Source organism: Rattus norvegicus, chromosome 7 (assembly GCF_036323735.1).
Source record: "Rattus norvegicus strain BN/NHsdMcwi chromosome 7, GRCr8, whole genome shotgun sequence".
NCBI lineage: Eukaryota > Metazoa > Chordata > Mammalia > Rodentia > Muridae > Rattus > Rattus norvegicus.
This window is the reverse complement of record NC_086025.1, coordinates 12,687,501-12,708,719: the sequence shown is the minus strand read 5'-3', so window position 1 is coordinate 12,708,719 and position 21,219 is coordinate 12,687,501. Positions and strand designations below refer to the sequence as shown.

General features: G+C 45.4%; 2 protein-coding genes across 4 annotated transcripts in view; one reads left to right on the top strand and one right to left on the bottom strand.

The window, feature by feature from the left end:
- Positions 1-21,219, bottom strand: part of Ftl1l5 (ferritin light chain 1 like 5) — a 576,109-nt gene that overhangs the window by 162,793 nt on the left and 392,097 nt on the right. The window lies entirely within an intron of this gene.
- Cyp4f6 (cytochrome P450, family 4, subfamily f, polypeptide 6) overlaps positions 342-21,219 on the top strand; it is a 27,580-nt gene continuing 6,702 nt past the window's right edge. Inside the window, exons 1-9 of one of the 3 annotated variants that reach the window (NM_153318.1) lie at positions 342-462; positions 806-1,004; positions 6,636-6,780; positions 15,888-15,941; positions 16,030-16,157; positions 17,921-18,042; positions 19,701-19,971; positions 20,291-20,357; positions 20,546-20,675. In NM_153318.1, coding sequence (NP_695230.1) covers positions 807-1,004; positions 6,636-6,780; positions 15,888-15,941; positions 16,030-16,157; positions 17,921-18,042; positions 19,701-19,971; positions 20,291-20,357; positions 20,546-20,675 — 1,115 coding nt within the window. In that variant the 5' untranslated portion in view covers positions 342-462; position 806. Of the gene's footprint in view, positions 664-805; positions 1,005-6,635; positions 6,781-15,887; positions 15,942-16,029; positions 16,158-17,920; positions 18,043-19,700; positions 19,972-20,290; positions 20,358-20,545; positions 20,676-21,219 lie in introns of those variants that run through there. The other 2 variants (XM_006241049.3, XM_063263069.1) reach the window with 2 other exon arrangements.

Genomic DNA, 21,219 nt, shown 5'->3' with positions numbered 1-21,219 from the left:
ATTTGTCCCTGCTCTGAGAGCCTTCGGTCCACCTAGGACCTGGGGTTCAAGAAGGAAGAAATTGACCTCTGCCATGCTGTGCAGCAGCTGGGCCCACGCGGGTTGGGGGCGTGGGAGGAATTTCAAAACCTGCCCACCCCTTAGTCGCTGGCGGGCAGGTGCACCCCTAACCTTGGAATCTCGTTACTTTGTCTCTGGTTAGCAGAAGATGTTAAATCCTGAGGATGCCCTACCTGAGTCTCTGACTCTCCCTCTATCTAATTCCTTCCCTTTAAGGTTGGACCCGCCCCCGCTCCCCTTGGCTGCCAGCGCAGGAGCAGAGGTTGACGCTGAGGCTGGGAGCGATTGGCTGGTTCAGCCCAGCTCAACTTCCCGCACAGCTTCCGGCAAGTCGGAAGCCAGGGACAAAAAGTTTTCAAAGAAGATAGGAGGTTGTGGAGGACTCGCTGCTCATGAGAGAAGGTGCCGGGCTGGAAGGCAGCAAGGAGAGTTCTGACTCAGAGCAGGGAGCGTTCTGTCACAGCTGGGTTGGCTGTAGGGTGTTTGCTGACCTCGGAGAGTTTGGATCTCCTGGAAATTGCTCCCAGAGTTTATGCTTCAAGCTGAGGCCTTCTAGAATGCTAAGAGTTGTCCCTTCTTCTGTTCTACCTCTTCTCTCTCAATGTTCGTTCCTTGCACTTCTTCCTGCGCTGCCCCCCAGTACTCCCAGTCTATATCGCTAGCCATATTCTTATTCAGTAAACCGTCCCGTCCCCACTCCTCTCCGGAGCCTCGGAATTTAACCCTCTGCTTATTTGCCCCGCAGGATGCTACAACTAAGCCTGTCCCGGCTGGGAATGGGGTCCCTGACAGCCTCTCCATGGCATCTACTGCTGCTGGGAGGAGCCTCTTGGATACTAGCCCGAATTCTGGCCTGGATCTATACCTTCTATGACAACTGCTGCCGCCTTCGTTGCTTCCCTCAGCCCCCTAAACCAAGTTGGTTTTGGGGTCACTTGACCTTGGTGAGTGTGGCAGTAGGTAGGTCTCTGGGTAGATAGGTTCCCAATGCGTTTGGAAAGGTGTGTGTGGAACTTGGGTCAGGAGAGGCCTGGAACACAGGAAGTGAGGGAAGACAGGGAGCCCTTCTGTCAGCCCCAGCATCCACTCCAGTCCTGACTGCTGCCCCAGGATCTGAGGCCTTTCTCTTTTCCTCCCTTCCCTGCTCTCAGGCTGCTTTAGGTCACATTATGATCAAGACTCACGATCTGAGGTTTCTTCCCCTCATTTATGCAAATCCGTCGTACTCAGGAGCTCCCAGGATGGGCAGCAGGGACAGCCCTAGTCTTCTCAGTTTTCGCTGAGGGGGTTGAGGCGTCAGCGCAGCACACCCAAGGTCTGGCCCCTGCCTAGTCCATCCTTGTTGTCCTTGGGCTAGTGTCTGGACTGTCATTTGCCCAGGGACACTGATGGGCAGAGAGAGATGTGAGTAGTATCTCTTCCCTTAACCTCCTCGGGCCTTATGCCTTCTCTTCTTTCTCTTCACTCTCAAGATGCATCCGTGGACTCTATTTTTCCAATGTGAGCAACAGCTGAGCCTTTTTGGTTCTGTCTGTGGTACTGAGATGAAGCAGGCTCTCTGCCACTGAGCTGCATCCCTGTGTGACTGTGTTCTTTTCCACCAGAGACCATTCTGGCCTCTCGAGTAGTGGCTGCACTTTCACTCTAGCCTCATTCTCAGTGCCCCTCGCTCCATTCTGCACTGGTTCCCTACTGCCAGGGCCACACTTGGCATGGTAGAACAAACCAATAATATGTGTACACATGTGCACATGTGCACACACACACACACACACACACACACACACACACACACACACCACATACACCATTTGTTACAGTGGTTTACAATCAACAGAGTCTGGATAGTTCAACAATAGCCACCTGTGCCCTGGAGAGAACACAGCAGTTGCACAGGCTATGAAACCGGATGCCTCAGCAGGCCCAGCCTGGTGCTCAAAGGACTGGAAGTTCCATAGAAAACTGATCTAAAAGGCACAATGGAAGGCCAAAGAAGCAGACGTTAATGTCATTAAAGATGGATGCACTCATCTGGGCAGTGGTGGCTCACATCTTTAATCCCACCACTTGGGAGGCAGAAGCAGGTGGATCTCTGAGTTCAAGGCCAGCCTGGTCTACAGAGTGAATTCCAGGACAGCCAAGGCTACATCTCAGGAAAAAAAAATGAATGTAGTAATGTAAAAAAAAAAACAAAAAACAAAAAACAAAAAACAAAAGGCTGGCGGGAGAGCAACACTTTTTCTCAAACATTTTTGCATCTGAGCCATCCGTCAAAAAGTGCCACCCACTCAAGATCTTCTCCCCTTAATTATTATATTTTTGTCTGGAAATATCCTCCCATATTCACCTTGAGGGTTGCCTCTTAACCCCAGACTTGTCGTATTTACAATAGAAATTAACTATCACAAGTCCACACCTTATCAGCGTGATCCAACCACATTTCCTTCTGTCATGGTTAATTTATCTAAATCAGTACAAAAGCAAAGTTGGAATTCCACCTGATGTAACTATCCTACATACAGTCAATACTACACTAAGCCTCTGGAGGAATACTTAGTCTTTGAGTAGTCCTTAATGTAAAAAAATGTTAATAGGTTTACAACCCTTAATTACATTTCCACTGTGATAGTTACAATGTGATAATTATAATTAACCTTGATACATTGTAAAGGAATGGGAGAAGAAAATAGGAATGCCTGCTTAATGTATGTGTATGTATGCACAAACATTTAAAAAAATTTAAAATTAATTTTAACTGTGTGTGCATACGTGTGTGTGTGTGTGTGTGTGTGTGTGTGTGTGTGTGTGCAAATGCCCTCCTGAAAGCATCAAATCCCCTACTGTAGCTGAGGTTGTAAGCCACCTGGTGTGGGTCCTGCGAACTGAACTCTGGTCCTCAGAAAGTGTTTTCTTAACTGCTAAGCCATCTCTCCAGCCCCTGCACAAACCTATTCTTCACAAAGTAGGAAAGACCTACTCGTGACAATTGCAATCTTTGTTTCTCTAACTTGGCATTAAAGTCACATGGTCTTAGCTATTTTTGAAAGATTTATTTTTAATTACATGTGGGAGGAGATATGTTTACATGAGCATAGGTGCATGCAGAGTCCAGCAGAGGGCATCAGATCTGCAGCTAGAGTTACAGAGGGGTGTAAGGAGCACAATGTAGGTCTCCTGTTAGGTGGAGGAAGACCACATTAACCATTGTACCCCATGTCCTGAGCATTTCTGGCTTAAATTCCCAGTGAGACTCGTGGTCTCATATCTCCTGATGATTAGACTTTCTTTGTAGATACTTAGAATCTTGTCATTTCTTCTCCACAGCAATGCGGTTGAACGTGATAAGACTAGGGACTGCTCTCCCACCTCCAACATACTCCTATGACCTATGCCGACCTTTGCAGGTCTGCAAGACCTGGTATTTGAGGACCTTAAAGAATGGAGCAGACTAGAGTCTAACGCTGTAGACAGTCTTAGCTCAGTTTCAGTCTATTTTTATACACAAATGAAACAAAGAGAGTGGTGCTCCAAGGAAGGCTGTTTGAGTTCAGACAAACATCAGGAAGCACATACTAAATATTAACAGAGAAGCCCTTCCCCACAACTTTCTCAGGGCAGAACAATTTAATGACAATCGACTGGCACACGGAGTATATCTGGGAAATCGTGGGAGCAAGGCAGAAGGCCAGATACAGACTCAGGGTACACTGAGGTCGGCTTATCTGTTTACCAGACTGGCTTCTACAGATATACCCTGACATCCAATAAAATTAAACATGTCAGCCAGGCATGCTGGTACGGGTCTTTCATCCCAGCACTTGGGAGGCAGAGGCAGGCGGGCTCTGGGAGTTTGAGTCCAGCCTGGTCTAACTAAGCAAGTTTGAGGACAGTCAGGACTGTAACACAGAGAAACCTTATCTTGAAAAACCAGAAAGAAAAAAAAAGTCTTATAAGTTGAATGTAAATGTTTATCGCAGGAGGCATGAAATTATATCCAAGATCATTCCCAGAAACAAAATGCACCTGAGGCCAAAGGCCCTCTGCCTGTTTCCTGGGTCGTTTTCTCACAACTCCCCAGGCATTATTCACCATAGGTCATTCCATTTTCTGGTGACTGCCTTCTGTACAAACCTTGCATCTGCTTGCTTGGCCATCTTCTGTGGACAGAAACAGCATCATTGGTTGCCTCCTATTCCCTCCCTGCTTCTCCTCACAATCAGCCTTGTGACATCCCATGCCAGCTCTCTCCTCAAAGATCTCCACTATTCTGACCTCTCCATCCTTCTAAGACTCTCCTTCTTTAGTTGCAAGATGACACCCACCCCTGAGCTCCCTGTGATCCCTGTGTGCTGGCTCCTCCTTTCCTAACCTTTACATAGAGGTTAGGAAGACCTAACTAACCTCTTCTTCCTCTTACTTTCCCAAGGCTACCTCCTTGCCCCAAGTTCAGCTCCTAATTTGGCCAGCAAGTCCCTCCTGACGTGAGGTCTAAGTTCATATCTTTCCTGAGCTAGGGATCAGGATTGGAGCCAACTTCAAGTGTGTGTGTGTGTGTGTGTGTGTGTGTGTGTGTGTGTGTGTCTGTCTGTCTGTCTGTCTGTCTGTCTGTCTGCCTTTCTGTGTGTGTCTCTGTCTGTGTGTCTGTCTGTCTGCCTGTCTGTGTGTCTGTGTGTGTGTGTCTGTGTGTGTCTGTCTGTGTGTGTGTGTCTCTGTCTGTGTGTGTGTGTGTGTCTGTCTGTCTGTCTCTGTCTCTGTCTCTGTGTGTGTGTGTGTGCATGTGTGTGTGTGAGTTCACCTCAGTACAGGGAGGCAGAAGGATGTGCTGAGGTTGAAGTAAAATTGGCTATAGGAGAACTCTAAGTGGAGGGAATGAGTGATAAGTTGTTGAATGAGGAGGAAGGGGAGTGAATGAATATGGGAGTTGGGAAGAATGCAATAGAAACAAAACGAGAGATGCACATATGCATAGGGGAAGAGAGAGAAAACAGATAAGTTGTAGAGCAGTACACACATTAATTTTAAAGTACATTACTAAGGAATATGTTTGCATCTAACACTATCACACGCTTCGTTTGGGTTGGTTCTTTTCCCTTGCCCACTTCCTCTCAACCCCTTCCCATTTGTTCTACTGTCTTCTCCATCCCGTACATTAAAGCCTTTTAGTGTTTAGGTCTCGTGGGCCTCTCTTCCGGTTTCCCAGCCTGCCTGCCCACATTTTCACACTTCCACTTAAGCACACGAATTTAATAGTTAGAGGCTAGGCTCCACAGAGAAGATACTGTATTCGTCTGTCTGAGCCTGGGCTCCTTCACCTAACGTTCTCAATTCCATCCATTTCTAGGCAAATGTGTTTTTCTTTGTAGCTGAACAAAGTGTGATTGTGTGTATCCATTCATCTGTGGGTAAACACCGTAGTGCATTCCATTCCCTTGCTCTTGTGAAAAGATTGGAGAGAAACATGGATGAACAATACCTCTGTAACAGAATGGAAAGCCCTTTGGGTATAGGACAAGGAGTGATACGGCTTTGCCATATGATAACTTGTATTCTTAATTTCTTCGAGAAGCCTCCATACTGATTTGCACAGTAGACACTTTAGTTTATGCATCGTGTGCACTACAGCACTGGGTAAGAGTTCACCAGCATTTATTGTCATACATTTGTATATGCACTGTGTTTGGTGTGTGTGTGTGTGTGTGTGTGTGTGTGTGTGTGTGTATGTGTGCACCACATGTGTGCATTACCTCCAGAGGCTGAAACAGGAGTTGTTCTGGGAGAGCATCCAGTACTCTAACCCACTGAGCCATCTCTCCAAGCCCAGTCACCTGTTTTCTTGATGACAGCCATGCTGACAAGGTTGAGGTAACCTCTCAAAGTTCATTTCATTAGTTCTCCTTTGATGGACAGAACATTTAAAAATACTTTAACATATTTAAAGGCAATTTTCTTTTGCTTCTTCTTCTGAGACCTGTCCAGTTCGTTGGTCCACTTATTGATAAGCGGGTATGCAGGTTGTTTAATCTTCTCATTTATTTTTCTAGATATTAATTCCTTGCCTTATACATAGCTGGTGAATACTTTATCAAGTTCTGTGCGGCAGCTGTCCACTACGTTGATATTTTCTTTTTCTCTATAGAGCTTTTGAACTTCATGTAATCCATTTGTTCAACTCTGGGGGATGTTTCTTAAACTCTTGGGGCTCCATTTAGAAACTTCCCACACATACATTACATAAGGCTCGGTTCTAGCTAATGATTTAGCCCTTTGTCATTTGCTTATCCTGTATCCTTGCATCATCTATGTTATCTATCAAGTGTCCCATGTACACATCATTTGTGTATATTTTCCTATTTATTCATCAAACCACTGTTTAAGGTAAAAAACACAGATGAAGAGAGTGAGGAGAATGGAGATAGGAATACGAATACAGTAGGAGACACATGTGAATGGTCCGGCTGTGGCTCAGCAAGAACCATAAGTTACTGATCAAGTAGCAGGGGTGAGAGAGGAGGGGAGGGACTGGCAGAGTGGGAGGACACCTTTCCAGGGCTAGCTGCAGATTTCTCCTTTCCTAGATGAAGAACAACGAGGAAGGCATGCAGTTCATAGCACATCTGGGCCGCAACTTCCGTGATATCCACCTCTCTTGGGTGGGACCCGTGTACCCGATCCTGCGACTCGTCCACCCTAACGTCATTGCTCCCCTGCTCCAAGCCTCAGGTATCTGAAGCACTGCTCTCTTCCCCACTTCTCCTCGTCCTTCTCACACCTACACGGACCAAGCTGAGCAGGGGATGAAGCCATGTGTCATTTGTCAGAAATTTTCTGGATGTCACCAATGTCTTGGGTCTCCCATAGTGCTGAGGTCTGTTTGGCTTGTGAGAAGGAAACTCAGTCTAATCAAAGAAAGGAAATCTATCATCTGGGGGGTTAACTCAGACATGGAGCACTTGCCTGCCGTGTACAAGACCTTAGGTTGCATGCATAGCACTGGAAAAAATGTTAAGGGATCTATTGTTATTGAGGTCGGGGAGGGAGGTCTCCAGGCACAGGTGGAGAGAACCGTCACTTCTTAATTCTCATTTTTTCTTTGTGGTGGTTTCACTTTCATGCTGTAAACAATGACTCCTAGAAGCTCGCATCTTCAAAAAAGTCAATGTAGTCTTGAGAAATATTCTAGGGTCCCTTTAAATTTGGTTTGAGTTTCGTGAGAAGACCGGGTACTCCCTCTAATCACTGTGGCTTGACCACCGAGGTTTGGGTGGCCTGGCCACCTTTTCAAGTACTGGAATTGAAACTGGGAAGGTGTGAGGTATTTGACCCAAAAGGATAGGAATATACAAGCAGACTCCACAGCTGTTCATAAGTCACTGGAACCCTGAAGCTAATGCCATCTCTCAGTGCAAATGCCGGTTAGCAGACAGTCGAGGGTGGCATCTAGAAGTTGCAATTGATTCAGGTAACTTGTGAACTAAAAAGGCACTAGTTTAGCATGTGTGATTAGTTACCTTTCTATTGTGATAAAACACTATGACCCCTTACAGAAAGAAAGGTTTATCTGGGGCTTACGGTTCCAGAGGGATGAGTCTGTGACCACTACAGTGCGTGAGTACAGCAGCAGGCAGGTGTGGTGACTGGAGCTCATATCTCACAGCACTAACAGGAAGGAGAGAGAGAGAGAGAGAGAGAGAGAGAGAGAGAGAGAGAGAGAGAGAGAGAGTTGCGAGGCGTTTAAACTTCAAAGACTACCCACCAATGACTCACTTTTTCTAGCAAGGCCACATGTCCTAACCTGCCCCAAACAGTGTCACCACACTGGGAATGCCTGAGATATGAGGGGCTTCTCATTTAAACCACCACAACCCTAAAACACTGCCTTACAGAAGGAGATGAGCATACTGGTATGCACTTGGAATCCCAATACTGGGAGGTAGAGACAGGTGGATCCTGAAGCTCGCTGGCAAGCTAGCCTTGTCAAATTGGTGAGTCCAAGTCCCAGTGAAAGACTAAACAAACAACAAACAAACAAACAAACAAACCCAAACAAACAAAGACAGTAAATGTCTCCAGAAGAATAACTCCTGAGCTTGACCTTTGACCTCCACATGCACAGCACACACACATATGCCATCCCCTGCCCCAACACATACATCTTTCAAGCAAGTAGATTATATAGGGAAGGAGAGAAATAGAAGCTGATCAACTCTGTGGAGCTTACCCAAGATATTCCCACAGATGATGAGCTCTGTTAGTGTCTGTGGTCTGTCTTGCATTCTTCTTACTGTTGCCTAGCCTGAGAGTAGTTGCCTCAGAATAAACAAACCATTAACTGTGTATTTACAGATCTATTTACAACACATACCTTTCTTCCCTCAATATGGAGTGAAATTATTTCCTTGTAATATAGAACATGAAGTCCCCCTAACATGGGGGGGACTTTTAACTGTTATTAAAAGTTGTTATATCTTGCTGGGTGATGTTGGCACACTCCTTTAATCCCAACACTCAGAAGGCAGAGGCAGGTGAACCTCTGAGTTCAAGGCCAGCTTGGTCTATAAAGTGAGTTCTGGGACATCCAGGGTTACATAGAGAAACCCTGTCTCAAAAACCAAAACCAAACAAAACAAAAGTTATATCTCATAAGACCCATTTGACGTAAGAGCTGTTCTCCTATTTCTGAGTATCCACTTGACTGTTGGCTTCTTACCAATAAGTGAATCTTCCAGCACAAACCTGTGTACGTCCAAGCACATCCTATAAAATAGTAGTAAGTTAGTGTATCAAAAAGAATAAAGAGGAGGCTTTTCCATGACCAGGACGATTCAGGACTATGAGGTAAGAAAGTCAGATCAACGATCTCTACCTTTTGTATATCAAAGATGATATTGTGAGCTATTTTAATTTTTTTATTAGATTAGATCATTTTAGCACAGCCTATACTTTTGGCTGTTGAACTCTTTATACTTTTTTGGTGCAGTAATAATGATTTTTTTCTATATTTTCAGTTTTGAATCTGAAGTAATTTGAGGTGGAATGCTGGACTTGGTGTAAAAAGTCCTGATGCTTATCTCTGAAAGAAATATAAACAACATACAGCCAGGAGTGGAGTGTAGAAGACATTTAGTCCCCACTATGTATCCTTGTGTATCAGCAAGGTCTTTTGTTTGTTTTGTTTTTGAGTTTAGAGTTCCTCTCTTATTTTTCTCCTCTTTATTGGTTTTGGAAAACTTTGTACAATATATTTTTTATCATATTCACCCTCCTTCTCTTCCAATTCCTCTCCAATCTAACCCCCTTCCCTATCCTCCTAACACTGTGTCCTCTCTCTTTAAGAAAAGAAAATGCCATCAAGTAGTTTGTGCTGTCCACATACATATACTCTTTCTTTTTCTTTTTCTTTTTTGGTTTTTTTTGAGACAGGGTTTCTCTGTGAAGCCCTGATTGTCCTGGAGCTACTCACTGTGTAAACCAGGATGGCCTCGAACTCACAAAGATACACCTCCTTCTGCCTCCCTCGTGCTGAGATTAATGGCGTTCACCTCCACCACCTGGCTTGTCCGTATACTCTGGAATGTGTGGAGACATATAATGATCAAGGCACAGAGAGTGAAGACTGTAGAGTGGCCACCCCTATGGGGCATCTACATTACACCTCCTCTTCCCAAGGCTCAGGGACCACTGCAGAACGGGGAGCAGAAGGAGCGTAAGAGGCAGAGGTAGAGGGTGACTATAAGAAAACACGGTTTTCCAGACACAAAGGGCATTTGCATTCACAACATTTGTGACAGCGTGCACGAAACTTGTGCAAGCTCAAGCCAAACACAATCCAAGCATGGATAGGGAGTGTGGGCATAACGTCTCACCCCTACCTGAGGAGCTGTGGTAACAAAGCGACTGGGAAAAAGAGGGCCGCCTCCTCCTCCTCCTCCTCCTCCTCCTCCTCCTCCTCCTCCTCCTCCTCCTCCCTCTCCTCCTCCTCCTCCCTCTCCTTCTCCTCCTCCCTTTCCTCCTCCTCCTTCTCCTCCTTCTCCTTCTCCTCCTTCTCCTCCTTCTCCTCCTTCTCCTCCTCCTTCTCCTCCTCCACCTCCTTCTCCTCCTCCACCTCCTTCTCCTCCTCCACCTCCACCTCCTCCTCTTCCTCTTCCTTCTCCTCCTCCTCCTTCTTCTTCATGTTAAGTTAGATTTGTTCGTGCCATTTTATGTGTAAGTGTCCTGCCTGCTTACAAGAATGTGTACCACAGGCATGCTTCATGCCCACAGAGGCCAGAATAGGCCATCTCTAGAACTGGAGTTCTGGATGGTTGTGAACCCCATGTGGATCTTGGACCTTGGGTCCTCTGCAAGAGCTAAAAGTGCTTTCAAGTGCACAGCCATCTCTTTAGCCTCAAAACAGTTTTCTTAAAGGGGTGGCCTCTGGTGGGTCCCTCCAGCAGAAGATCCATTTCAAAAAATATTTATTTGAACTGAGTGAGGTGACACATGCCTTTAATCTCAGCAGAGAGAGAGAGAGAGAGAGAGAGAGAGAGAGAGAGAGAGAGAGATATTCTGTCTCCAAAAATAATTTTTAAGGGATTTATTTGCTTATTTAATGTGTGTGTGTGTGTGTGTGTGTGTGTGTGTGCGCGAGTGTGTGCGAGCACGCATGCGCACGCGCACTTGTGCCTGAGTGGATAGTTGTGCACTACATGTGTGTAGATGCCTCTGGAGACCAGAAGAGGGTGTCAGATCCCCTGGAGCTGGAATAACGCGTGATTGCAAATCACTGGAATCAAACCCGTGTCCACTACAAGGACACACAATGCTCCTAACTGCTGAGCGATGTTTCCAGTCCTGAGCATCACTTAAAAAAGAATGGCCACTTGACTAATTAATTTTGGAAGAACTGGCACAAGCGACTCCATTTTTCTTGCTGAGTTTGAGAAGCCTCATACTCGTGGTCCTCCCTTTTAACCTCTCGAGTATTTGGATTACAGGCATGGACCCTCATGCCCAACACAAATTTATTTTTTTTTTGGCAGCCTTTTGTCTTTGATCAGACATTCTCGTTTGTTTTGGTTTGGTTTCCTGAAACCACTTCTGATTAGCCGTCTGGTGCTTTGGTCCCAGTTGTCCTTCATCACTGGGAAGGAACTGTCCCAGTTGGCTTGATCTGATCTCATGGTTTCTGAGGCAGTTAAGTGACAGATGTCAAGGAGTTAGTGTCAACAAAACCCCTTATGACCAGTTGTAACCAGCTAAAGGACACGCAACGGCAGTTCTGAACTTCTGGGGCTGCTATTCACCAGGGTCTTCTGAGACCATCTGCATATCAATATTTACATTATGATTCATAACAGCAACAAAATTATAGTTATAGAGCAGCAACAAAAATAGTTTTATGGTCAGGGGTCACCACAGCATTAGTAACTGTATTAAGGGGTTGTAGCATTATGAAGATCGGGAACCACTGGAATGGGTCCTAGGACTGAGCATTTCACCTGAAGTCCATTTGTAAATTCAATTTTGGTTGCTGTAGATGATGGTCTGTCCAAGCATCTTTTAAAGATCTGCTCAGTTTCATTTATTTATTTATTTATTTATTTATTTATTTATTTATTAAAAGATGTATTTATTTTATATATGTGAGTACACTGTAGCTGTCTTCAGACACACCAGAACAGGGCATCAGATCTCATTACAGATGGTTGTGGCCACCATGTGGTTCCTGGCAATTGAACTCAGGACCTCTGGAAGAGCAGCCAGTGCTCTTAACTGCTGAGCCATCTCTCTCTAGCCCCTCAGTTTCTTTTATTGGAAGCTTTACTTCTTCAAAATGTCAACTGGCAGCACGGTTTAATGAGAATTAAAAATACAACCAATAGTGTTAAATACTTAAAGAAAACTAGTTTAATAAATAAATTCTAAGTTAATAAATAAGTAATAAATTAAAATCATTTGCCAAAAGTGGTTGTAAATCTCTTTATTTACATGGTTTCTCATACGTCCTAGCTGACCCCAATTTGGCTATGTAGCATAAACAACCTTGAATTCCTGATCCTTTTGCATTCATCTCCTGAATGCTGGCATTACAAATATACACAACCATGCTAGCTTTATGTGGACTGGACCTTGGATTCCATGCATGCTAGGCAAACAGTTAATCATCTGAATTACACCCCAGCCCCTGATTACAAATTTTATAGAGAGAGGCTAGAACTGTGGGAAACAAAAGAATCAGAGTAACCCTGGTTAGAGTTTTGCAACATGCTCAGCAATCAACAAAATAAAATCAGCAGCTGGAACCATCTTAAAATAGACTTGCTTATAAAATTGAAAAGAGGGGGTTGGGGGACTGGCTCAGGGGTGAAGAGCACTCACTGCTCTTGCAGAGGACCTGAGCTCAGTTCCCAGCACCCACGTCAGGCAGCTCACAACCATCTGTACCTCCAGATCCAAGGGCTCTGGTACCTTCTTCTGGCCTCCCCGAGTACCTGCACACATGTGACATAAAAATGCACACAAGCAAAAATAGTAGCAGATAATCCTTTTTTTAAAAGTTGTAAATACATCCGTAGATAAACCTTGAGTTTGTCAGGACTCGGTTTTTTAAGTAGTTAAAGCCTGACAAAGTTAACAGAAAGCATGCCTTCATTAAACATAAAGTTTTATTTTTAAGTTGGTTTTGTAACTGTTACCACGAACAAATCAATATCTTAAGAGAACCTCATTGATTAACCAGAGAGCTAGATTTTGGTTGTACATTAGCCTACTAAATTTTGACCTCAGGAATTTTAATGACCCGCAGTCACCATAATTGCTATCTTTAAAGAAGATCCTTTTCAGTCTGGCAGTGGTGGCACTCGCCTTTACTTGGGAGACAGATCTCAGAGTTCCAAGTCAGCCTGGTCCACAAAGTGAATTTCAGGATAGCCAAGCTACACAGAGAAACCCTGTCTTGAAAAACAGAACAACAAATAAAAAAAAAACAAAAACAAAAAAAACCCCAAAAGACAAATATCTTTTTCTACAACCCCTAAACGACTTGCTCAGATCTCACATTTCTCTCTTCCACTAAACTCGTTTTTTGCATGTTGTTTGTTTGTTTTGGCTTTATTTCTTGATATCATGAGCCCTGCAATATAACAAGCAAACGTATCAGTCTCTTAAGAGAATATACCATCAAAGTTACATTTATGACATCATAGAACAGACTAAGATTGCTCATGCACACTTTACTGAGCTATAAATTCCTATCTGTGCAAGACAGAAACGTACTTCATTGCTGCTTAGATTTTTTTTTAAACTCCGTTTTCCACATTTTCCCTTTGTTTCACTAATGTCTGAGGGTTACAGGATCTTACATTCCAGCAGAGGCTGGCAAGCTAGCAAAGCCTTCAGTGATCCTGGGTAGGGAACTACATTGTATAAATAAGAAGGCATAAGACAGGGGACCAAAATCTATGCCAACCCTGTAGTAACAGTGCGAGCTACAAAAGGCATCTGTTACCCTGAAAACTGGGAGAGAGCAAATAGCTGATTTTTTATCAAATAATTATAAGGTAGCGACAGTAAATCTACCACTCATTCACAGTTAAGATCTTTAAGGCCAGATGGAATTTTGTTGCAAACTGTTATAGATACATAGTGATACATAAAAACAATCACATTAGGATTGGTGAGATGGCTCTACAACTAAAAGCACTTACTGGGCAAGCCTGATGACCTAGTTCACTCTCTGGAGCCCACTAAGGGGAAAACCACAGAAGTGACTACGCACACACACACACACACACACACACACACACACACACAAAATAAAGAAAATAAAATTTCAAAACAATTCCATTAATTCAGAGTGCCCTCTTAAATGGAAACAAGGTAGGATACGTAAGGTAATATCTTTCCCTAGTTTTCAGATCATTGGCTAAAAACCATAATTTTAAAACAGTGATAATTAGAGAAACATCTATTGGCCTCTACAACCCCACCCCAAAATGTAATGCATACAGTGGCCAAAAGTTTTATAGTAATATATCATTTTCTTTTTCTTATCAGATAGTAAACTAAATCAGGACACTTATCAGGATCTCTCTCCCTAAGTGGCGGTCACACAGGAATGGAATATCTTACACCCATTATATCATACCATCCTAACAGACAAAATTGGGAACTAGATCAAAACAACACAACAGTACCTTTAACCGGCTGCCTCATGTGCCAAATCCCAGCAGGAAGAAAAACCTGCGCTACAACACGTTTTGAAAGCAGAGACCAAGCTGGGCAGTGGTGGGCGCACACCTTTAATTCCAGCACTCTGAATGCAGAGGCAGGCAGATTTCTGAATTCGAGGCCAGCCTAGTCTATCTACAGAGTGAGTTCTCAGATAGCCAAGGTTACACAGAGAAACCCTATCTCCAAAAATCAACCAATCAAACAAACAAACAAAACAAAACAAAACAAAACCCAGAAGCCGAACAAGTTGTAACCCAGGAACAAAACTGGAAGAACTTCAAGTTAACTATTGAAAGTGATAAGGAGTGTCAGGAGCTGGGACAGTGAAAATCTTCAAGTGAGTGTAGGATTTCTAGTCTACGCAGTCTTTAAGACTCCTTGGTAAGTCTGTGACTAACTGGAGAATCTGAAAGGCATTCAGGCAGAGGTAACGGAGAGCTAACCAGAATACTGAGATTCATACTGCCTTCAATGAGAATGCCAATGATAAGAGATTAGAGAGACCCTGGAATCTGAGAAGACAGAGTTCTAACATTCTAAAACAACAACAGCTGCCTTACATCTCGTCTCCAACCAGCACATTTATAGCTGAGGGGTGGGCAGGGAAGATGATGGCGGAGGAACAGAAGACTGGTATCCAGCCTTTCCCCTTTGGCAATATAGGCAGCCTCATCCCTGAGGTTCATAGTATTGTTACTGCTCTCCTTACTACATCCTATGCTTCTCCATTTGTACAGCAGGGTTCAAACATTCTCTCAGATGTGTCAAGTGCTTATGACCAAGGACTCCCTTATCCTCAAAAATATCACAGAGCGCTGTCCCCATATGAGCACCAACTAGATCTTCTTCTGCCTCCTGCAGCCCCAGACTCAATGAGACACAGCTGGACCCATCTAGGCTACAGTGGAGATCCCCTGTGATTCTGTGCACACCCTCTTCCTCCAAAATCACCCTTCTGCTTGGAGTCCCACTATTTAAACTTTTAGAACAGCGAATGATGGGGAGTCCTTCACATGTCATGTCATGTGCTTTCCTCAGCCTCAGGGTCCTCACTCATTAAGTTTCCGTCTTGCCAGAATGCTGTTGTATGTGACAGGAGATAGACAATGTCTGGGATATTATCTATGTCACATTTGGGACATCAAATGGACCATATTTAAATCCTGTCTGAGTTATATCTGAAGGGCACAATTTGATCATGCCAGACTGCCAAATGTTTATGTCAAGGAAGACCATGTGCGCTGTGGCCATGACAGGTCATGATAACGTATGTCATCAGGTGAAATCAGAGAGTTGCAACAGACACTGTATCCTAGGTCTCTGGGAAGGCCTGTAGAGTATTCTGCTGGGTTCAAATGTGGAAGATGTGTTAGACAAAGTAGGATCCACGTGAAGGCATGATGGGGTATGTGTATAGTCTTTTCTCTACCTGCCGGGGCAGCCTGGTCTGGTCCTTTTCAGTTTCCCTCTTTCTCCCTGCTTTCTCTGTCCTTGTCCTCTTCTTGTCATGCTGAGTTTGGAGGGGGGACTGCACAGCCCTGGCTGAGGGTCCCTATCTCTCCTAAACTCCATTGCCTTCCTTTCCCATGGCTCCTGATTGTCCTCCTGTGTGTCAGCTGCTGTTGCACCCAAGGAAATGACCCTCTATGGCTTCCTGAAGCCCTGGCTGGGTGAGTGTTTGAAAGTGAGGGCCTTCGGACTCCCTTGAGGGTTAAGGGAAGGCACTACCCTTGCCTATTGTCATGGCTGCCCTCCCAGGGGATGGGCTCCTGATGAGCGCTGGTGAGAAGTGGAACCACCACCGACGCCTGCTGACACCCGCCTTCCACTTTGACATCCTGAAGTCCTACGTGAAGATTTTTAACAAGAGCGTGAACACCATGCATGTGAGTGTCTGGAACACATGGCCCCTTGTAGAAAGGGATGTGGTTTCAGATGTATTCTGCAGGTGTGGGTCTGCTAAGATACCTTTGGGGTCACAGGTTTCCCTCTCCAAGCCCCTGTCTGTCTGTCTGTCTGTCTGTCTGCCTGCCTGCCTGCCTGCCTGCCTGCCTGTCACTTTTTGGTTTTTTTTGAGATAGTGTTTCTCTGTGTAGCCCTGTCTGTCCTTGAACTTGCTTTGTAGACCAGGTTGGCTCAAACTCAGAGATCTACCTGCTTCTGCCTCCCAAGTGCTACTATTAAAGTGTGCGCCACCACCAGCAGCAATTTTCTAACTGAGAAGTGGGAATAATAATCTATACATAGGCGTAGAAGAGGTGACACCGTGGGGTCATGCTCCTAGCAGACAGAGGGGGCTCAGAAGGATCTGTTTCTGTTCTTGGTGGCAGAAGCTTCGGAAAGTCAGCACACATCAACGTTATCTGTTGCACAGTACCTGTCCACACACCACACCACTTACAACACACTGGCTCTGCATGGTGGGTGGTACCTTTGACCCCAGCACTTGTCAGCTGAAGCAGAAGTACAGTGTGAGTTCATGTCTACACAACAAGACCCTGTCTCAAACAAACAAGATCTCGGGTGTAGCTCAATGCTAGAGAAGCTGCTTAGCACGCACAAGCCCTGGCTCCGATTGCACAACTAAAGGCAAAAGAAAGGGGGTTGTTGTTGTTGTTTTGTTTTGTTTTGTTTTGTTTTGTTTTTTGTCCTGGAACTCACTATGACACAGTGACTATGTAGACCAGGCTGGCCTCTAACTCAGAGAGATCCTCCTGTCCCTGTTGAGATTAAAGGCATTCAACACCACAAATAGCTAAGAAAAGTTGTTTTTCAAAAAGAAAAGAATAACATCACTGGCCTTGGTGGGCCAGCTAGATCCATCCTGGCTTTTTATCCTCCTTGAGAGAGTTTGGGTTTCCTAGCATGGAAAGACTGGGGAGAGAAAGAGAGAGAGAGGGAGAGAGCGAGGGGGAGGGGAGAGGGAGAGGGAGGGAGGGGGAGGGAGGGAGCAGAAAAACAGTCTTTCCAAGTTTGGCTTCAGAAATAGCACACTATTATGTCTATACTCCTTAGGTCAGAACAAATAAGTCTCTAGTTCATCTCAGATTCACATCATGGAGAAACAGGCCTACCTCCCAATGGAGAGAGCTGCAAAGGCTCATTGAAAAGCCTGGGGATAGAGGAAGTGTGGACAACTGTATCACTATTCTAACAGGGATAGTAAAGACACCAGACTTGTACTGATCTGCTACTATAGGCAGAGATATTATGATGATTCTACGATATAAATTGTCTGTTGTAATTTCCACACTGCTCTAAGACAGAGATGACTGTGACTTCTAGATTATGGATTGTGAAACTGAGGGCCAGAGAGGTCAGGGAGTGTGTCAAAATTCACCAGCAGTAAGAGAGTATACGTAGTGAAGCAAATATTTAAGTATGGCTGTGGAGCAAATAAAATCAGAACAACTTAATTATTACTATAGGTTTAAGAGGTGGGACTGAGTAGAAGACAGTGAGCTGAACAGACCTGCATTGCCTGATAACACCTCTGTGCTCACCCATGACCGCCCTACCCTGGGTGCAGTGCTTGGGGCAGAGCACCAGAAGGTTGCCTCTGAGCAGGGTAAACGACTATTCGTTTGGACTTATGCAGTGGTGCAAGGAAACCAGATTCAGCCCAATCTCATACCACTTCTCTGGCCAGGCCAAGTGGCAGCGTCTGACTGCCAAGGGCAGTGCCCGTCTGGACATGTTCGAGCACATCAGCCTGATGACCTTGGACAGCCTGCAAAAATGCATCTTCAGCTTCGACAGCAACTGTCAGGAGTGAGTCTCTCTCTGTCTTTCCCTGGGAACTTGAGCCCTGGACCATGGGAGGAGGTGGGTGAGACTGCGACTGACCAGAAGGAGAACGGGTGGGCTATAACTGAGAGTTAAGGACAGTGAGAGGAGAACGTGTGGTCCTTCCTGGGAGGTGGATTGTGGGAATAGTAGATGAGTAGTATCATTAACAGGCAGTTTGAACGATGTCTTGGAAATGAGGTTAAGGTGGGTATTAGTTGTGTGTGTGTGTGTGTGTGTGTGTGTGTGTGTGTGTGTGTGTGTGTGTGTGTTTTCCTGTTGAGAAAAAATATCCGAGCAAAACAGCTTAAGGGAGAAGAGATTTGTTTGAGCTCCTGGTGACAGAGGTTTCAGTCTACGAGGAAGGGTGTGGCAGGGCACCTTCACCATAATGACAAAGAAGTAAAGGTTGCCTGTGCTTGCAACCAACCTTTTGCCTCCTTCCCATGTTGTCTATATGAATCCCCACCCAATGCAATATGCCTGGTAGGCCTTTACCCACTCAGAGAGTCTTCTCTGAGATAACCCTCTAGACACAAACAGACATATGCTTCACTGAACGCCTAGGTGTGTTGTGAGCCAGTCAAGATGATAATCAACATTGACTGCCACCAATCCCAGTAGAAGGGGACTTGGGCACCTGGTCCCACCCATAGCCAAAGAGCTATTTCAGTTGGTGCCTATGAGAAAGGGAAAATCGGTTTTCTTCACTGGAGTGACACTGGGCACAGCTACCACACCAAGGAAGGACGCATGCTCCAGAGTAGAAGGTCAGCATAGGTAGGGCTCTATTTTTGTGCCTGTGTGTCCTTTTCTTTCATTTGGGCTTTTTTTTTTTTAAGAGAGAAAAAAACACAGAGTTGTATGAGTGGGGAGGTTCAACAAGGTATTAGAGGAAGGGAAAGAGTATGATCAAAAATGAAAATAATTTTTAAAATATTATGCATTGCCAGGTGGTGATGGTATGTGCCTTTAATTCCCCAGCACTCAGGAGGCAGGCGGATCTCTGAGTTGAAGGCCAGCATGGTCTACAAAGCGAGTTCCAGGATATCGAAGGCTGTAGAGAAACCTTGTCTCGAAAAAAAACCACGGGACTTTTCGTTTTTAGAAAAGGTCTCACTCACTATATAGCCCAGGCAGGCAGACGGTTCACAGTCCACCCTGCTGCCTCCCTCTCCTAGTGTTGACTTTGTAGCGTGAGCACCATGTCCACCTGGCTGTGAAGGCTGTTGAACAATCAGCCAGAGGATGTGGACTTCCTCTTGAGCTTCAGGGCAGCCATAGGTAGTTAAGAAGATAAGAGTTCAAGTCAGACTTGAATTTGGATACCAACTTTTTAGAGGGCAGACAGACAGCATAGGATCCAGAGAGCGAAAGAGCTGAGCACAATGCCCAAAGTAGGGCACATCTGCAACAAATCAAGGAGGAACCGCAGAAGCAGATTTTTGAGTGAAAGAAAAATTAAAGACAGTGCCCATGTCCACCTGGAATCAGGGCTCATAAGGAGTGAGAGAGGCAGAGAGAAGTACGCTCGGAGGGCACTTTGGGTGGGTGGAGTGTCTCAGCCCTGCATCTCTGCCTGGGGGATGTTCTGGGGTTTTGTATGTGCTAAGACTCTGCTTTCTCTCCGGCTTGCCTTACAGGTCTAACAGTGAATACATAGCTGCGATCCTGGAACTCAGCTCCCTCATAGTGAAACGGCAACGCCAGCCCTTCCTGTACCTGGACTTCCTGTATTACCTCACTGCTGATGGGCGGCGCTTCCGCAAGGCCTGCGACGTGGTGCACAACTTCACAGATGCTGTCATCAGGGAGAGACGCAGCACCCTCAATACCCAGGGCGTTGATGAATTCCTAAAGGCCAGGGCTAAGACTAAAACTTTAGACTTTATTGATGTTCTCTTGCTGGCCAAGGTGGGTTTTTCCGGGATCCAAGTTGCATGGATCTCAACGTTCAACATTAGATAGAAGTTAAGTTTCATCTAAGAGTTCTAGGGAGGCATAGTGGTGATTGTGAAATGAAGGGTCAGGTTAGAGATAAGTTTTAGATGTGGCTCTGCTGAATGCTGTGTAGAAGAAACAAAGAATAGCAGAAACCAAGGAGAAAACTGTGAGGCGGGCCCTGAGGATAATATGGGAGACCCTGTGTGAGCGGTGGGTGTCAGAACTTGTCGAAAGACAGACTCAGGAGTGCTCAGACACTGTATGAGTTGTGGTCTTGCTTTATGTACAGGATGAGCATGGGAAGGGGCTGTCGGATGTGGACATCCGAGCAGAGGCTGACACCTTCATGTTCGGAGGTGAGGGTCCCTGTGTAGAGCTAACAAAAGGGTGGGGAACTGTTAGTCCCCGGCTCATCTATTCGGGGACACCCAGGATCTCTCCATTCCTTCCATTCATCCCTTCCCCATCCTTCCTGGGGACCTCACTGTCCGGCCTGTGATGCTGAAGCAGCCCAGAGACACAAGCCTTCCTGTCTGTCCTCCAGGTCATGACACCACGGCCAGCGCACTCTCCTGGATCCTGTACAACCTGGCAAGGCACCCGGAATACCAGGAGCGCTGCCGGCAGGAGGTGCGGGAGCTGCTGAGGGACCGAGAGCCTGAGGAGATTGAATGGTGAGCCCAGGTCCTTGTGGTCTGTTCTGTGGCTTTTCTCCTTGGCTCTGCTCCCTAGACGGGGAAGAGAAGTTCTTTTTCCTCTGTCATTTCCTGATGCTCGTAAGAGCTGCGCTCAGAGGGAGATACCCAGTCTAGCCAGCAAGAGAAAGATTATATGCTTAGTGACACAGAGATCTCAAAGTCCATTTTTGTCACCACACTGACTGTCTAGGGGACATGAGCAAACTTTTATAAACCATCTGTATGCTCTGTAGACTGGGCAAACCTTCCTTCAGAGCTTCTTGAAAAATTAGTGACAGTATAAGGAGAGCAGATGGCACCAACACAAATTCAAAACTGCTCTCACCCCTTTGCTTTTCTGATTAAACTTGCATTTCCTCCCTGAGACCTGAGCTCCCCTTCATTTTCTCTCTTCTGTTCGATTTGCATCTTGCACTCGTGCTGGGGATTCACAAGGATCTCAATGGGTAAAAAGTCTATATCCCTTCATTCATGGAACAAGTCCACAGGGCCTACCTGGTCACACTTCTAAGTTCAAAGC